This window comes from Miscanthus floridulus, chromosome 2 (genome assembly GCF_019320115.1).
Source record: "Miscanthus floridulus cultivar M001 chromosome 2, ASM1932011v1, whole genome shotgun sequence".
Lineage (NCBI taxonomy): Eukaryota > Viridiplantae > Streptophyta > Magnoliopsida > Poales > Poaceae > Miscanthus > Miscanthus floridulus.
The window spans coordinates 11,752,471-11,771,695 of NC_089581.1; the positions used below are offsets into that span (position 1 = coordinate 11,752,471).

The following is a 19,225-nucleotide window of genomic DNA, read 5'->3' on the forward strand; positions in this document are numbered from 1 at the left end:
TGCTTGTTGTTGTTATTGTTGTGATTACTTGAGATTACTTGTATGTGTTTGTCTCTTTGTCTCCAAAATCCCCATTTCAGGGTTTGGTCTCGATCTACTGTTTGGAGGCTTTATGGCGTCAAGGGAGTGACCCAACATCTTCACCAAACCACAAGGAAGTGAGGTTGTAAGATTATTTATCCGCAAAGTTAAATTTGGCACTGCTTTTCTAGTTCACGTAGGCGTCGGAACTGCTGACGTTTGCGTCAGAACTTCTGACAACGTCGGGAGTTCCGACCCAAACGTCGGGACTTCCGGCAGTGGCTGACAGATTTGAACTTAGCATTTGTAGTAAATTTTTAAGATACGCCTATTCACCCCCCCTCTAGGCATTGTTAGATCCTTTCAGTATGCCACAAGAAAGGTCACAAGTCCTATGAGTGCAAGGTGAAGAATGGGGGAGGAGCAAAGAAGAAAGAGAAGAAGCAAACAAGCAAGCTCTCCAACACCTACACCAACAAGGTGGACAAGAAGGCTTCCACACCTTATCTCTTGAAGAAGAAGAAAAATGACAAGGTGGTGGCCATCAAGGTGAATAAGCAAGCCAACAATGGGGCCAAACGCTTTTGGGTGCCAAAGGAAATCATTTCCAATATGAAAAGCACCAAGAAGGTTTAGATCCTGAAAGGAAAGTAAGATGTCCTATGGACTTCGGGAATTTGGAGACTTAGCTAAGTGTGGATGCATTTCATGGGGTGCATCATGATGGGCAAAGACATTGCTAAGTGGGTTAGTGAATACTATGAACCCAAATTCCCCTTCCCATGTTAGGTAACTAGATTCAATTTATTTCAACTGATATTAGATTTGAATTTTCCTACATTTGGTATCTTTTAGCATCTAGTTACTCTTCATGCCTAGGTTTGCATTTGCATTCTTATATATTTTGTCATGCATACACTAGGTATTTCATATGGTAGGCTTGCTCGGTTTCATTCTTATTCCTTGGAGCAATCCTATATGGTTTAAAATTATTTAGGAGCACGGCACATAGCTTGTCCTTCAATTGTTCATCTAATATGTGCCAAAGTCCAAATTGTAGATAATTTCTCCCGAATATCGCCTTCGAAAATGACTCTCACATTCATGAGAAGTCATCTTTCAATTAGTACTATTGATTCTCAAATCAATGTGCATGACTTCTACAAGTATCCCACACTTGTGTGCATAAATTTAGGGAGAGGTTAATCTACGAGTTTGATGTTTTGAGACTAACACATTTTCAAACTTATCATATGTGTAGTAGTCTCATTGCAAGGAAAATGGAGTCCCCGGAGTTAAGCATCATACTTCAAACATCCACCACCTATTGCAAGTGGTAGAAATCAAATTGATTTCCACATGTGGTATTTCTAAACCGATATCCTCATGTTGATTTTATTTTGATATTTATATGATTTCTCTATGCATTATATAGACTAAATTCCCTTGAGCAATAATTTGCCAAATATGCATATGCCTTGCTTTCTATCATATGTATGCATATACAGTGTTTTCCTAAACGCTAAACGGTAAACAGTCGGTCACCTACCGTTTAGCCATTATTCGGGCAAAACATCCCATTAAACGGGCTAAACGACCAATTAAACAGGGTAAACGGGTGATTAAACGGAAACGGCGCACCACTATGTAGCGTTTACACAGTGTTTAAATGGGCGAAACGACCGTTTAGGCGAACAATGTGCATATATTTAGGGGGAGCTTAATCTATATAATGTGAGAGTCAAATTTTGTGACCTATTCCACTCTACTTACAAAGGATCACAAAGTTTGACCCTTCCTTATGCTACTAATGTCTTCCTTTTTTGTGTTTAATTCTAAAGGGAGAGAATTTAGAGGACCAAAAGTAAGCATTAATAATTTACAAGTGCTAATGGTCTAAGAAAGGGACGATAGTGGATTATGGATTGCCTATGTAATGGGGAGAGTTTGTAGGAAGCAAGGCTTAAATTCATAATGCCACATGGGGACATTTTGCTAGGGCAAGATAAGTTTTTATGTAGTATCTTTTAAATCTTACAAGTAGTATCTTTTAGCATCATCCCCTTGCATTGCATCCTAGCAAGTAGGTAGTTTTCAATTTTCAAAATTCTATTATTTGCTTGCTTTGGTCGTGTTGTCATCAATCACAAAAAATGGGGAGATTGTAAGGAAAATGGACCCTAGTCTCATTTACTTTGGATTTTGGTGTTTGATGACCAACACAACCAAATTGGACTAAAGAATTCGCAAGTGTTTGTTTTGTAGTTCAATAGGGTGCAAGACGTGACTTGGACGAAGGCAACATGATGATCCGATGATCAACACCATAAGCAAGACCCTAGGAGCACAAGAGAAGACCTAAGATATCAAGCAAAGTCTAAGCACCAAGATAGGAACCAAGCCATACGCAAGATCGAAAAGAAACGAGCTCACAGAAGTGACCGGACGCTGGACCGGTCGCTGGAGGAAAGCAACCGGATCCTCCGATCAAGAGGCTCGGCAACAGGCATCATCAGCAGCGACCGTACACTGGACCGGACGCTGGCGGCAAATCGACCGGACATAGGATAGCAGAGTCCGATCGAGTACAGAGAGGTTCCAGAGCGATGAAACTACGACCGAACTTGTTTGGTGGCAAGTGACCGGACGCTGGCAGCGTCCGATCAGTTGATCACGGCTCCAATGGTCGGGATGACCGGACGCGTCCGATCAAGACGACTTTGGCGTCCGGTCAGTAGCAGAAAAGCGGGACTTCGTCTCCAACGGACTACTTTCTCAGTGGGGCTTATAAATACAACCCCCAATCAGCCAAATGAGGTGTGTGGAGCTGAAGAAACATACCAAGGGTGTTGATACACCATTTTAGTGATCTCCACTTGTATAGTGCTTAGTGTTTTATTAGGTGATTAGCATAGGTGCTTTGTGAAGTGCTTAGGTTGATTAGACCACTGCTTATGCGCTTGCTCTAGGTTTAGGCCTAGTATTTAGTGAGGTTTGCATATCTCTTACCACTCGGTGCTTGCGCGCACCATTGTTGTATATTGGAGGGGATTGTAGTCTTGCGAGATCACACCAATCGCGTTTATGGTGTGGCCGCCACCAGTGTACCGGAGGGAACAAGGCCCGCGGCATTTCGGCCAGAAGCTTGATAGTGAAGATGGCGGGGAGCATCCTGGGAGAGGCTTGCCTGAAGGCACGTCAGAGACCCACTTGCGTGTGGGGAAGGCCCAAGGCTATCCACGGAGTTACTCGACTAGGAGCTTGGCCCTTGTGAGGGATTCCTTACGAGGGGCTCTAATGAGGACTAGGAGAAAGCTTGCACGCTTTTTGATACCTCAATAAAAATACCAAAGTCATCGACGGGAGTTTGCATATCTCTACCTTGCTCTTTAGCTTCTGTATTTACATTGATTGCATTACTCCTTTTGTGGTAGAGATAGCAACACATTAGTAAAACCGTAGTTACACACTTAGATAGTTTGTCTTTTGTATAGGTTTTGCTAAGGTTAGAAAAAAGATGTCATAGTTTAGAGTTAGAATTTTAAGTTGCCTAATTCACCCCCCTCTTAGGCGTCACGTTCCCCTTCAACGGTGCTTAAGTTGTAAGCCTAGGCAATACTTGGTCTTACTCAAATCCTTCATCTCGAATTCCGTCTTTAGATGTTTGCGTGCTTCTTCTATATCCTTTGGGCTACCAATGGTATTTAAATCATCAACATACACGGATATAATACAAAATCTCGTTCGAGATTTCTTAATGAAAACACATGGGCAATCATCATTGTTAGTGTATCCTTTCTTTAGAAGGAATTCCATCAGTCGGTTGTACCACATTCGTCCCGACTACTTCAAGCCATATAATGACTTTGTAGTTTTACACAATACATGTTGCGATTTGCGTTTGGATTCAGAATTTGGATTCTATCGGGAACCTTCATGTATATGTCCGAATCAAGTGACACATATAGATATGCTGTCACCACATCCATCAACTACATAGATAGATGATTTTGAACTGCCAATGATATTAAGTATTGGAAAGTAATTCCACTCATTACTAGAGAATAGGTTTTATTGTAATCAATGTCGGGTCTCTGCGTGAACCCTTGTGCTACTAGCCTCGCTTTATATCTCACCACCTCATTGTTCTCATTCTGTTTCCAGATGAAAACCCATTTAAAGCCTACAGGAAAGACTTTAGAAGGTGTAGGTATTGCAGATGTGAATACCCCTCTTCTAGTGAGCGAAGCTATCTCAGCTTAAATTGCTTCTTTCCATTGAGCCCAGTTCGAGCGCTTTTTGCACTCTGCCATGGTCTTGGGATCTGGATCATTGAGAAATATTTTTGCAATTGTTGTGGAGAAGTATATGTCGACAATAGTAGTCTTATGATCATATGATTCTCCAGAATCTATGTAATTGATGGAAATTTCTTTCACCCCATTATTTGACTCAACATTTCCCAAAATTATGGAGTCAGGGTGTTCTGATATCCCAGGATCAGAATTTGGATGCACCGTTGATCCGGGTTGTGGATTTAGTCCTGATGTTGGATTTTTGTCCACTATTGGGTGTCTACCAACTTGAGGTTGGCTTGGATTTACTGATTTGGAGGATTTAGCCCTTGATATCTTCAGACGCTTACTTGTAGCATTATCCTTAGGAGCGGCCGTACTTCTCCCCTCTTCTTTGGAAGTGGGAGTTGAATGGTTTTTATTGGTACCTTCACTCTTTTAGGCGTATTGCGAGCATGATAAGAGGATTTAGTAACACCCTTATAATCAGTAAATGTTTCTGGCAGATTATTTGCAATATGTTGCAAGTTTATGATTTTCTAAACTTGTTGTTCAGTCTCTAGAGTACGTGGATCTGAGGGGGGAATGCCTTGGGCATTCCAGATGATTTCCTAGCATTTGTTTTGGTACTTGAAATCTCCCCCTAATGCTGGAAATGGTCCCCATTAAATATGCAGTCAGCGTATCAGGCCATGAATAAGTCCCCTGTAAGAGGCTCGAGGTAGTTGATAATTGATGGAGATTGATATCCCACATAGATACCAAGTTTCCTATGTGGGCCCATAGAAGTACGCTTAGGCAGTGAGATCGGTACGTATACAGCGCAACCGAATTTTCGCAGATGGGAAATATTTGGCATATTCCCACGTACTAATTGCAATGGGGAGACAACATGATATGCAGTTGGTCGCAATTGAATTAAGTCAGCAGCGTGTAAGACTGCATGACCCCAACATAAAGTTGGGAGGTTGCAATTTTGTAATAATGGTCTTGCAATGAGTTTAATTCTCTTAATAAGAGATTCTGCTAAACCATTTTGTGTATGAACATATGGGACAGAGTGCTGAACTTGAATTCCCAAAGCCATACAATAATCATTGAAAGCCTTTGAGGAAAATTCAGTAGCATTGTCCATTCGAATTGATTGAATTTGATGTTCAGGATGATGTGCTCTAAGTCTAATAACTTGAGCAATAATTTTTGCAAATGTATGGTTACGTGTGGACAAAAGACACACATGAGACCATCCGGTAGATGCATCTATTAGAACCATGAAGTACCTAAATGGTCCAGATGTTGGTTGTATGGGGCCACAAATATCTCCTTGAATGCGTTCAAAAAATTTTAGTGGCTCATTTTGGATCTTAACGGGCTATGGTCGTACGATCAATTTCCCTGTAGCGCATGAAGTGCACATAAAATCTAAAGATTTTGGTAATTTAGCAGTATTTAACTTATGGCCTTTAGAATTGCTGATAATTTTTCGCATCATCCCTATACCAGGATGGCCAAGGCGTTCATGCCAAATTTTGAATGTGTCAACATTCTAAAAAATTACCTTGTACGCAATATGCGGTACGGGTTTGATGTATGTGTAGTACAACCCGGACGGAAAAGAGGGAATTTTCTCAATAATTCGTTTGCCATATCTGCTATTTTTAGTAACAAGGAGAATTTCCTCATTGTTGTCATCACGGGTTTCTATATGGAAACCATTTTGACGGATATCTCTCTAACTTAACAAGGTGCGCTTTGAATCGGGATACAATAATGCATCCTCAATTGTAATTTGGGTACCCATGGGGAGTACAATAGTAGCACAACCAGAGTCAACTATTGTAGCATCGCGCCCGGCGATTGTCAAAACATTTCCTTGTCTTTTTGTAAGAGTTTGGAAATATTTTGTTTCTCTAAGTATAGAATTAGTGGTACCACTGTCCACTAGGCATAATTCCTCCTCCATCAGATTGACCCCCGTAGAGACTATATATAAATAAAGAATTTGATATAAATCTCTTTGATGATATATAGAATACATACTTTATTTATTGAATATCAAATGTGTACAATACATTTATTGGATATTCAAACTAAATAGTGATGACATTATTAAATATTTACAACATATAGGACATAAATTATTTTAACTATTATAATCACTAGGACATAAAGACATAGGAATCTAAGGGATTGAGAGTCTATTCAAAGTCTCCAAATATGTCGTTGGATGCATATTCCACGATCATATTCCCCGTATCAGCAAGATCATCGCCGCCTCGTATGTTGTTGCTGCTTGGTTCCATTGGAACTTGCTGTGAACAATCAGCCTCATTCCTGGTGGTGTCAGGTCGAATGTTGAAGTGGGCTCCATACTTCTGTCCTGGTGCAGCACGTCCGCGACCCACAGACTTTAAGTAGAGATCAACAAGATGACTTGGGGTACGATATTTCTTTGTAATATGGTTATAACAACCACACTTCTGACATATAGGTTTGTCATTCCTATGTTTGGGAATGTTCTTATCCTTGTTGGAAACACGAGTTTGGGATTTCTTATTGCGCTCTGCGTTGTTTTTTACCTTTCTTAGAATTTCCCAGAGGATGGGTCTTAGAAAATCCACCATCAAATTTGGGTTTATTCTGAGTGTAGGCATGTACTTCACGCAATGGAGCAGACCCTACAGGGCGTTGCTGATTATTCCAAACCATAAGTTCATAATGTTTTTCGGCCTCAAGTAAAATTCGTATAAGCTCAGAATAAACCTAGAAACGCCTTTCACGGTATTGTTGTTGAAGAATCCTTTCAGAGGGAAGCATAGTAGACAGAGTCTTTTCTATTTTATCCGCATCTGTAGGTTCTTTCTCGCAGAATTGCAACTTTGAGCAAATCCTATGAACAGCATGGTTGTAATCACTCACAGTTTTGAAATCCTGTAAGCGAAGTTGCGTCCACTTATAGTTGGCCGCAGGTAGGACAAGTGCCTTTTGTTGTTCATAGCGTTGCTTAAGAGAATTCCATAGATTTTGTGGGTTCTCTTTCAACAAGTATTCAGCCTTCAGGTCAGGATGAATATGGCTCCTAATGAGATATAGGGCCGTGTATACATGTTGATCTTCAAGTGGTGCAACACCCTCTTCGGGTGGTAACACAGCTCGATGAAGTCTACGGGACGCAAGACTAACCTTTACGTCCACAGCCCATGTGGGATAATTGTGGCCGTCTAGAGCAAGCAAATCAAACTCTTTGACGGTCATTGATCCTACATGAGGTAAACCATCAAAACATTTTAAGTTATTAAAATGTTGTGGTGTGTTGTAATTATGGGATGCAAAATAGAGACAAGATAAATCTTGTATTATTAATGTTGTAAAGATCTCATGTGCATAATGAAATAATGGAGGTAGTCACCATAAAAGTGTAGACCTCAAATTGGGCATAGTCTGTATTAACAGTAGATGCTAAGTAATTATGCAAGTTGTATAAACACGTCTTAAGGTAGTCATCAAGAATGATGTAGACCTTAGTCAATTCGTAAACGAATTGGGTACGTACGTTGAGGATAGTCACTAAGTTGTAGACTTAGTGTAGATCCCACAATAGCAACTATGGTGCTACCTTGTGTATGGCCAATAGGAATGTGAATTAACGGTAGTCATCTTTGTGAAAAAATGTAGACCAAATGTTCTCATTTGTGATGTTGGGTACGCACGTTGAGGATAGTCACTAAGTGTTTACTTAGTGTAGATCCCGCAGTAGCAACAATGGTGCTACCTTGTGTATGGCCAACAAACAAATAGGGAACATGCGCGTTATACAATTGATGAGAAAATATACATAAAATGTCGCATCCATTATTTAAGCGCGTAGTGCTTTAAAGTCAAAAAGCATAAAAGGGGCTTAAATAAAATGATTGATTGCAAAAATGATTAATGAATAAATAATTTGCAAGATCATGGTCGTAATAACAAGGATATTATTTTATTGGATTTGCCATACATACAGGGACAAATACTTTGAATAATATCATAAATGGATATTTTACAATGATAAAATATCACAAGTACAACTATATTTAAAGTCAGCGACTAAACATAAGAGTACTTAATTTTACAACACATAATTATAAGAGACTAACATAGTCATTGACGAATTAATGCTGAAATTAAATAAAAATAAGATAAGGAGCCAGCCAGGCCATTGAAATGGGATTGAACCCATTTTCGATTTTGGGCCCAGCTTGGCCCATTCGGGCAGGCGTAGGGAGTGGAGGAGGGCAGGGCACTGGCCTTGGGCCGGTCCATTGACGCGCGCGTAGCCCATAAAAAGGGGGGGGTCGGGTGGCAGTTAGGGTTTTCAACCCTAATTGCTCGCCGCCGCTGCCTTGTAAAAAGCAGCCGCCGCCGCAAACCACCTTGCCATCGCACTCCACTATGCCACCGTTGCTGTTGGTCTTTAGTTCGAGGAGAACTCCCCCTCATCGGGGGAGTAGAAGCCGCCGCCACCCAGCACCATATTGAGGACCTCCGCGCTCGGGAGACCAAGGGCCGCCGGGTTCCAGGAGCCTGTGCGGATGCCGGGGCGCCGGTCAACCGCCGCCACCCTACGGCCGAAGAGGCGTCGGAGCGTTGGTGGGGTGGTCGCGGTGCCCTCTGCCTGAGATGGAGTCATCGCCGGGAGGGCCTTCTCCTTCATGCGGGCCGCAGCCTTCGTGTGTGTCGCGGGCGGAGGAGGTGCCGTTGGCGGGGTCGCCGCTGGAGGAGGAGCCGAGGGTCTGGCCCTGTCGAGGAAGAAGTATGGCGAGACACCAGACCTCGCGCGCGCTGTTGAAGATGTTGCCGATGTCGAGGCCGGTCACCACATCCTCCTCTTCCTCAATCTTCACGGCGTCAAGCGTGGGAGCAGCCCACGTGTTCAGAAACCATGGATCGAGCGGGGGGACGCCGTTGCCTGTCGCCACTGGAGTCAGAGAGGCTGGTGTGGGCGTCGGCAGCGAGTATGAGTACTCGAGCGTGTGCGGGGTCGAGGTGAACTCCTTGCAGAAGTCTCACCAGAAGCGAGGCGGTGACGGTGCCGGCAACATCGGCTCCATGGGGACATACGCGGGTATAGCGACGGGCTCGGCAACCACTTCATCAACGGGCGGCGCCAGGGCTTCCATGACTGGTGGCACCGGGGCTTCAACCGCTAGAGGCGCAGCGTTGCTGGGGCCAGCACCGTCCAAGCCAAGGCAAGGAGATGGTGGCTGGCTCTGCAGACGAAGATCGCACGGAGAAGCATGGTGGCCACGAACAGGAGTCCATCGGCGGCGAGGAACTGCATTGGAACGGAAGCCACGAACAGCGGAGTCGAAGAGGCAGCCGAAAGGACCATGGCCATGACCATGGGCAATGTTGCGACGAACACGAGGCCCAAGGCGCTCGAAGACGCTGCGGCGTTGTCCATGGTGGCTGTGGTGGCGGATCGGGCCACGGCGAACTCTACCGATGTGGCGAAGGGCGAAGAACAGTTGACGAACAACATGTGACAGTAAGTCGATCCTTGCCATGCTTACCGATGGGCGTTCACGGGTGTCATCATCGTTCTCTTTCGCTTGTCCAGAAGAGCAAAAGTGTTGATAACGTGTTAAAAGTGAATGAAAATGAACAATGATTTAGGAACAATTGCTTTTTCATTGATATGTAAAGGGGATTATATACATTTGAGGGGGTGTCTCCAAGAGACAACCGTTCATCAAAGGACAGGCCCCTTGGTGATAAGATTAACTGCTATGCTAATCCTAATCCTAATTGCACATCTAATTGGATGAGATCATCGATGAATTGGTGTCTGTTGGCAGGCACCGTTTTGTAACTCACAAGTCACCGCTACAGGTTCACTGAAGGCTTCAATGATTTCAAGAGCCACCGCCACTAAACTGTCAATTTCTCCGTTTCAATCGCTTCAAAGACACAAATGGCAATTTCAAAAATCACAAATGCTGACAACACAAAAAGAAAACATCACAAGTTCGTTTACTACAAAGACGTTGCGTCCTGTGCGCTTACTTGTCAGCCATGGTATAGTGTTTTTCTCTCACAACAAAACAGCATCAGCCAGCTTATCAGTCACAAAAAACCATCAGCAGAACAGCATCCAAATAAATAAATTTTACCAAACACTACAACACTAATAAATTTTACCAAACACTACAACACTACACTATTCAATAACCGGCAAAAGAGCAATGCACAGGAGGAAAGATCTCTGCACATGTGAAAAGCTTTCAATCCACAAGACTTGAGCAACAGGGCTACGCTAATATATGAGTGCCAGGAATCTCAATATTCGAGTGCCAGGGATTTCATTAACTGCATTAACATCAGTCACAGAGCAACATATGATTATCCTCACATTACAATAAACCCAGTCTCAGACCAAGGACAGACTCTTAAACGAGCTAACCAAGACCAAGGATGGTTTACATCGCCTACATCTACAGCAAAACAACCATGGCGCAGGTGAAGCTCCCCTTCCTCAGCCCCAAGATGCGCCTACTTTGATCTCTGCCTCATCTTTCGGCGCTTCCTCTTGAGCCTCCTCATTCTCTTCTTCTTCCACTGCACATCAAATGGGACACGATGAATCAGTTCACCCACATTGTAAAATGCTTATATTTTAACATGAAACAGTCTCATCTGAAATAAAAATATTAAACTGAACAAGACCAGACTAAAGACTATGCAATTTGTCAGGGATCAGAATTATGGAGTGTTACTCATCACTGATGATCAGAAACACGGACCAATGGTTCTTCATCACATCCCAACATCGTAAAGACCAAACAGTTAACTTGCAGCAATAGAGTGTTAATCATCACATGAACTAGTCTATGCCTCTTGAACGAATGAATTTGCAAGAACCATTCAACCAGAAATAGTATGTAATCAGCACATAATCTCAGTCCTTTTTTAGGGAAATCTCAGTCTGTCTTATACAACCAAGACTTTGTGTAACCAGCAAATAAACAGTAGGATAATATTAGTAACATGCAGTGAAATGGCATTCAGAATGAGTAGGAGGTATTTCTCATCAATTAGATCAGACAAATCTAGTTAGTTTTTCCTCATTATGCCAGTACTGCAGAAAGAACCGCTAAAAAATAATCTAAAACCTGTAACAGAGCAGCAGCGAAAACGAAAATTTTCAACAGACTAGTGTTCTCTCAGACAAATGCCTCGACTGTCCCCATGGTTTGATGGAATGGATTAGATCGGACTCGTCATCTGTGTTTGGTCATCATAGAGAACATCATAGCGTCACCAAGACTCTAGCAAGCACGAATGCCACAGCACACAGCCAAACCCTAAACATTACTAGCTCTGCAAAACTACCTAGGACACGGATTTCATCTCATCAGTATGGAATGAACATCGCAACGAAGGAGAGTGAAGTGAAGACAAACCTTGGCCCTCATCGCGTCGGCAGGGGGGCGGAGCGCGCGCACGAGCTCCCTCTGTCTCTGCTTGCGGCGGGCTGGGGAACTGGCGAGTTGGGGACGGACCAGGATCGGTGGCGGCGGCTCCTCTCGCTTCCGATTTATAGAGACAGGGGTCCTGGGTGGAAGCGAAAACCCTAGCCTTGATGCCCTCGTGGACGGCTGAGATCTGCCGGTGCGTGGAGTTTGGAACGGAGGATTAGGGCTTCGTTCGTGGGCTCCGTATCCGAATAGGCCGGAGTATCGGGCCAAATGGGCCTTATCTGAGTCAGGGCTCAATATGATGCAATACGTGCCGTTTGCCTTTCTTTTTTTATTTGTTTCCCAGCCACAAAATCCACTGCTGAAGTTTCAAAAAACAGAAGAGAAAGAACACTGCTGAGACTGAGAGCTTCGCAAATTTCATTGATCAGTGATTAACTTATGTACCATCTTGGAACATACAAGATCCGTATATGTATGTTGACTGTAACAGCACAGTAACTATTTGTAGCGGTAGAGAAGCATGGCAGGTGCGGTTCTCTTCAATTCAATTCAAACAAAACAATATACCAAACGTAAAAGCTTGTGCGCATTTCCCATGTGTTTGAGCAACAAACACATACGATTACGAGTTCATGCTTCAAACTACGTACATGATATCAATCACGATTACGAGTAGTAGTAATAAAAACTGAAGACGGAATGGTGAGCTCTAGTAGCAGCGTCGCAGCGTAAGCAAGCAGCAAGCCTTGGTCAGTTGACGCCACCTCCGCTCGCGTTGGGGTCGTTGTTGGCGTTCGTGCTCGCGCCCTCTGCGGCAGGAGGCGCCGGCTGCGACGGGGCGGGAGGCGCGGGCGCGGCCCAGCTGCCGATGGGGTGGAACGGCATGCCGGGCAGCGGGAGCCCCGGGATGGCGGGCATGCCGCCGGGGTTCGGGAACAGCGGGAACGACGGCATGGTCGACGGCGGCAGCCACCACTTCATGCTGCGGCTGCCGGCGGCGGTCGCGGCGTTCCGGGCCCTCACAGTCACAGGCTCCGTGGCGGGCCCCGCAGCGGCGGCGGCGGGGTCTGGCGCCGCGGCCGCGGCGTACGGGTACGGCGCCGCGCTGCCGAGCTCCGGCTCGAACTCCACGTGGTTGATCTCGTTCTCGCTCTCGTAGTCATCGCCCAGGGATGGGTCCAGCGGCTCGGTCTCGGCCCCCGCCGCGGCCGCCTTGGAGCCGAAGGAGAACTCCAGGCCCCCGTTGGCGTCGTTCAGAAGGCGCATGCCGTGGCCCGGGCTGGCGCAGAGCGTGGCGATGGCGAGGAGGCCGACGAGTCGGAGGGACGACGGCTTCTGCTCCATGGCTGCTTCTTGATGGCTTTCTTTGCTTGCGCCGGTGAAATGGCTGGTGATGAGACGCATGAGCGAGCAATGCGAGTTTTTATAGCATGGCTGGAGAGCAGTTTGGTTGGATCGTGGTGACCTGCATTCCGATTTACTGAATGATCTCGTAGTTTTGACTGCTCCTGCACGCCGGACGCGTGCAACATCTATATCACCTAAGTTTAAACTACTTGGTTTAGCACTTAGAATTCATAATCAACGCAGATCAACTCTGTGGAGTCCGGAGATTAAAATTCGCTCATGTTTAATGTCTTCTGTCATCCCAACCTGTCAATGCATCTTAATTCACAATTTCCTCTACTGGGTATTTCCATTTTTCAGACAACGTGGCAGTTCAGTTTGTACAGTCATCATGTAGTTGTTGAAGGTCACAGCAGCAAGGTTTTAACTCTGTGAAAGTGTAAATTTATTGAATTGCAAAACAATGAATATGAGTCATATAATACATATGCCAGAACTTATCCTTGCAGATTGAGCTTGAAATGGCAGACTCTTTAGAAACAGAGGAAAAGTAGGCTCTCCGAAACTTTCAGTTTTCAGAAATGAATTATGGGCACACTTCATTACTTGAGCAGTGCGGTGTCAATATCCCACAAGGCCACAAGTGATAGGATCAGAAATTTAAGAGTCGAAGAACTTGAATAGTGGACAACATGCATTGCAGCTTAATAGCTTTAAACCCGGTGGGCAATGAACTAGCACCCATGTTCAGAATGGCACACAGCTTAAGTAACAATTGACGCAAGTCTGCGATGCACAAGAGGGCACAACATCAGTTCACCAACCCATTCAATTCATTCATGAGAAACCAGCTGCTAAATTACTCGTTCTTCTTAGCCTTCATGTTCCCCTTGGGAATCTTGCTCAAGACGCCTTGGTCAAGCTTCTGATACTGATCTCGCAACAGACCAAGAAGGCTGTAGAGGAAATCATCGACTTGGTCTTCGTACTTCTCATAGAGCACAGGAAGTGTGTGAACACAAACAAACCCTGTTCCAAGTAATCCAACAACTTTGTCAGTACTACCGCATATGCTGAAATGTGTGCTTTCATTAAATAGGAATAGGGTATTGTTTCTCTGTGGCAATTGCCGAAAATGTGAAATCGTGGCTGACAAGAATGGAAATTACAGGCCTCTTACCGATATATATGACTGTCAGGAAATTGCACCAACTTCCAATCACTGCAGCAGCCCACAGTCCGACAATCGCCTGAAAGAAAACATAGCACCACAATTAAAATGTCTGTCTAAGACAGACAGATAGAATAGGAATGCTTATAAATGACATTCAACAAAATCAGAAATGTGTCAATCATATCTATTTAAATAGATTAACATAGAAAAGTTTCACTTACCACTGCAAAATGCTTCAAGTTTCTTTCACAAGACACATCCTGAAGGAAGCACAGGAACTTGTTTACTTGGGCACCGATTGCAACGGCAATGTTCACAAATAACTCATCAGGCAATTCAACTCGGGGCACCTGAGAAGGAGATCTAGACGTAGAAAAAGATTTCAAATTATTGTGTCAGCGGAGATACTGCTCAAATGCTTTACATATTCCATACCCGCTTAGCATGTTTGAGAAGTTGGACCAGACAAACTGGACAACCATTCCAAGAACAAGGGCAAACGAAACAATTGTCAGAAAGTGGTAGTCAAGCCACTCAAAGAAAACCCAAATAGCTGTTGCAAGAGCCAGAACACTCGATGATATCTTCTTGTTCCTCCATAACAGCACATCAGCAGCTACAATCACAGATAGAACACATCAGTAATGCCCACCAAGCAAATTTCAACATACTCCTTATATACCAATAAGCAGACCACATACGTTTTCCACCACCCAGAACTCCATGCAAGGTCTTCTGACGACCAAACAGCTTGTTCTTCACTTTGTCAGAGACTGAACCTGGATCAAAATGCCCAGACTTCTGCTTAGGAAGGTTGTCAGCAATGGTATCCATGATGCTGCTCATAATCTTTTCAGTTGCACTCTCAGAACGTTCCGACATCCTGTGTATATTTTAAGCTCACTGGAAAGTATGAAGGTAAGTCAGACAATATGGTCCATCATATCCAAAACATGGAAAAACAGAGAGAACAAACAGAATACAGCCATAAGGAGTTTAGGGGCACATGAGAAGAAAGGCCAGTGGAACAGGATCAAACATATGAATTTAAGAAAATGCTAGACCAACAGAAAGAATTAAATGGAACTAGATATTCAGACATTTTCTACTAGTAGCCCCAGTTCCTAAAATCGATTGACTGAAATAGTTGTACACCTTCCTGAATCTTGACAATAACATAATACACCTGGATTATCTAGTGAAGCTGTGAAGCACATAATTTAGCAAAACTTTCTGTTGAATTCAGTTGCTGCAATATACGTTTAAAATATGCTACAAGCCAGTTACAGTTTCAAATCCAATCTCCAACAAGGAAAAAAAAAGAATCTTGGACAGGACGACAGTAACATTTCCAGTAGATAAGCATTAACCGAAACAGCGCCCTTCAATCATCAGAGCACTTAAAGACCAACACTGACCGATTTGGCGGTTCCTCACCAAAGAAAACAGGCAAGATAATGTATTTCTCCAGCCAGGAGAGAATCAGGCCGAGAACTCCTCGGTGAGCTCTCCATCTCTTTGCTTCATAAATAAAACCCCAAGATTCATCGCACCATGCCCAAAACCACCTAAATGCCTCCCAAAGAAAAACAAGGAGATGCAAAAATTCCACAGAAGGAAACTAACCCAAAGTCAGGGCCCCAACCCCCAACTCCATCTTTCACTGGAAAAAGAAGCATGTAAAGAGAAAATCCCTTCAGATTCCACATCGCCGCTTGAACTACCAAGACACAGACTGTACCGGGGAAAGGAGCAGCGACGACACGAACAGGCGGAGAGCCAGCCAGCACTCTGGAGTCCCGAGACGATCGCGAGAAGCAGGCAGCGAGCAGCCGAGCACGAGCAGCGTGGATGAAATGAAAAAGGGGCTGGTTGTGGTTGGTGGCTTTGGCCGCTTGGGGAGAGAAGAAATCGTACTAGCAAGTAGCAATTGATTCTCAACTCGACAACTCCGGGAGGAGGAAGGACGGGGCCGGAGCGGCGGGGCGGGTCGTGTGAATGCGGTTCGACTGGTGCGTCACTGGCATGCGGGCCCATCCTGCGACCCGACCCTTGAAGTCAAGGATGGCAACGGGGCGGTTTCAGGTCGGATATCCGCGGATTTCGGGTCTTGTGGGTTCAGGTTCAGGGATGATTTCTCACCCACGGTTTTCGGGTTCGGGGCCCCAAAACCAATTGGATTTGGTTTCGGGTTTGGTTTTTCACCCGTGGATATCCGAAATAAATCATTTGGAATTAAAACTCATGTTTTATAATATGCTAATAATAACTTATTTACTTATATTATTAAATTTATTCTAAGTTGACTCATGAAAATATTTATTATTTGTTGTCTTTTGTTTATACATTTGAATATATGTATATATATCATGCATATGTTTATAGAAAGTCCTTATTTCTTATACTACGTTGCCATACAAAGCGGGTTTCGGGTATCCATTCGGTTTCGGGTATCCGCGTGTTCGGTTTTGGGGACGTATTATCACCCGAATCGGCGTTCAGTGCTGTTTTGGGTTTCGATTTTGGGTTTCGGATTCGGGTGCACAAAGACTCCACCCGATCCGAATCCGCCCCGTTGCCATGCCTACTTGAAGTTCCCAATTCCACCAGGCCACCACTGTAAATGTCCGTGTAGCCCGAGGCACGACGGCCCCGCACGAAACATATAATTTTGACCTGACCCAAGCACGGCACGGCCCGATGGTCAGCGGGCCCAGGCTAGCCTGGCTTAGTGGAGCAGGCCGTGCCTAGGCCGCTACTCAGGCACGTGGGCTGGCACGGCACGACCTGGTCCATAGAGCGCGGCCCGTCCAGCCGGCCTGCTAAGAGCCCAGCCCGCACCCTAACTCTCCAATCAAATATATACTCTTATCCTCATAACCCTAACTCCCTTCCCATTCCCATCCAAAAGACGCAGCCGCCGCCACCTCCTGTTCCTCGCACACGCGCGGACGCAACGCGACTATGCACACGCGCGGCGTGGACGCGGCCTTCTTCTTCCCCGTTGTTCACCTGCTTCTCCGCCCTATAGCTACCCACCTCCTCCTCGCGCACAAGCTGCAGAACGCCACGGCGGCCATCCGCGACCTGCCTCGGTGAAAGGACCTAGGATGCCGCCTAGAGGGGGGTGAATAGGCGTTTCTGAAAATTAACACCTTTAAATGCGGAAACAATTAGAAATGGGAGTTTCCAAAATGGAAACTCCAAATCAAGAGTACTACCACCCCTCACAAGTTAGCCACAAAGTAAACAAGGTATAAAGAATATATCTAGAAGCTACAACCCTGCAACACCAAGTTAGAACAGAGAATAAATATTTTCAGTGCAGGCAGGAAATACCGGACGTGTCCGGTATGAATACCGGACGTGTCCGGTATACACGATTTCTGCAGATCAGCCCCGAACTTGCTCCTTTCGATTTCTATCTTCAAACCAAACTGCAGGCACCTAATGGAGATGACAATATACACAGAGAACCTGCAGCACAGCTAAAGCAACACAAATATCAAATGAAATGCGAATTAAGACACGATATTTGTTTTACCGAAGTTCGGACTCGTTCGAGTCCTACTCTCCGTTGAGGGGGCTGCGGGCGACCCAGCGAAGGTCAGCCCTAGAGGGTACCACGAAGGTCACTCTAGCCGGAGTCTTTTCCAACTCCTTTTCCTCCTTCCACTAATTTGATTCCGAGGCGGCGGAATCGACCGTTACAAACTTTCCGAAGCAACCACAATCTCTTGGTTGCTCTCCGGCGACGCCTAGCCGTCTAGGACCGAAGAGTCCAAGAGTAACAAATGCGAATCACGAGATTGACAATATGCACAAGTGCTCAAGTGGTGGCTTGCTCTCTTTTTCAAATTCTCTCTTAACCCACAAATTGATTTTGCAATTTGAATCACACACTCACTAAGAGAGGGTTTAGGAGAGTTGGCAAGGCTCAAAAACGTGTGTCTATCTCAGCAGAATCAGCAGCCTCCAAAGGTGGAGGCTTGGGGGTATTTATAGCCCCCTTGAAAAACTAGCCGTTTTATAGCCGTTGCAATACCGGACACGTCCGGTATGCATACCGGACACGTCCGGTATGACTCACACTGCGCCAACGGTAACTAAGTTACAGTGATGTTGTGAGGCGTCGGAACTCCCGAAGAATGCCGGGACTTCCGACCGTCGGAACTCCCGACTCAAGTCGGAACCCCCGACCCTCAGTAATTTTGAAAAACATGTAACTGAGTTAAAGTTAGTGAGGTGTCGGAACTCCCGACTTACGTCGGAACTCCCGACCCTCACGGCTTTTGAAAACTAGCCGCTGGCTTCTGGTCATCCATACCGGACACGTCCGGTATGAATACCGGACACGTCCGGTATGACCAGGACAGTGAACCCTCCAAGTCGGTCGAAGTGCACCACGTCGGAACTCCCGACCCATGCCGGGACTCCCGACCGTCGGAACTCCCGACCTACGTCGGAACTCCCGACTAACCAACCCGAGAACAACAATTTTACATCTGCTGGACAAATACCGGACACGTCCGGTATGAATACCGGACACGTCCGGTATTGCCAGACCAGCAGCAAATCAGTTAGCCCTTTTTGTCGCTCAAATTCTCAAAACTCACATGGGTTGGCTTGAGCACTTATGAGACATTATCTATCAACATGATGCATCCCTCTTAATAGTACGGCATACGTATTAAACTCAAGATAAACGGAAATATGAATTTGTACCACTTGAGTTATTCTTTTTGAATTGATGCCGTCACTTCCAATCTTCATCAAGTAAGGGTGCTAAAATGTTGATGTTGATCTTTTCACTTGAGCATAGCCATCTTGAGCATGTGACTTGATTCCATTCATCAAGTTTGAATAATCCCAAATGTATCAAGTCACTTCCATCAAATACTTCATTATAGATTTGATCCTTCACATCA

General features: G+C 44.9%; 1 protein-coding gene, 1 long non-coding RNA gene and 3 other non-coding genes across 5 annotated transcripts; all 5 read right to left on the bottom strand.

The window, feature by feature from the left end:
* Nucleotides 1-10,634: 10,634 nt before the first annotated feature.
* Nucleotides 10,635-11,914, bottom strand: LOC136537931 (uncharacterized). Its single transcript, XR_010779160.1, has 2 exons — nt 11,759-11,914; nt 10,635-10,913 (listed from the first exon to the last, which is right to left on the bottom strand). It is a non-coding gene; the product is annotated as an uncharacterized lncRNA (long non-coding RNA).
* On the bottom strand, nt 11,048-11,120 carry LOC136541142 (small nucleolar RNA SNORD18). The gene has a single exon (XR_010780237.1). It is a non-coding gene; the product is annotated as a small nucleolar RNA SNORD18 (small nucleolar RNA).
* Nucleotides 11,360-11,431, bottom strand: LOC136541038 (small nucleolar RNA Z105). Its single transcript, XR_010780145.1, has one exon. It is a non-coding gene; the product is annotated as a small nucleolar RNA Z105 (small nucleolar RNA).
* Nucleotides 11,514-11,601, bottom strand: LOC136541131 (small nucleolar RNA SNOR75). Its single transcript, XR_010780227.1, has one exon. It is a non-coding gene; the product is annotated as a small nucleolar RNA SNOR75 (small nucleolar RNA).
* A 1,882-nt stretch (nt 11,915-13,796) lies between the features above and the next one.
* Nucleotides 13,797-16,253, bottom strand: LOC136537932 (reticulon-like protein B8). The gene is made up of 6 exons (XM_066529910.1): nt 16,039-16,253; nt 14,999-15,200; nt 14,733-14,913; nt 14,519-14,660; nt 14,304-14,373; nt 13,797-14,152 (listed from the first exon to the last, which is right to left on the bottom strand). The coding sequence occupies exons 2-6, from the start codon at nt 15,177-15,179 to the stop codon at nt 13,983-13,985; spliced, it is 744 nt and encodes a 247-aa protein (XP_066386007.1). The 5' UTR covers nt 15,180-15,200; nt 16,039-16,253; the 3' UTR covers nt 13,797-13,982.
* Between the last annotated feature and the right edge of the window lie 2,972 nt (nt 16,254-19,225).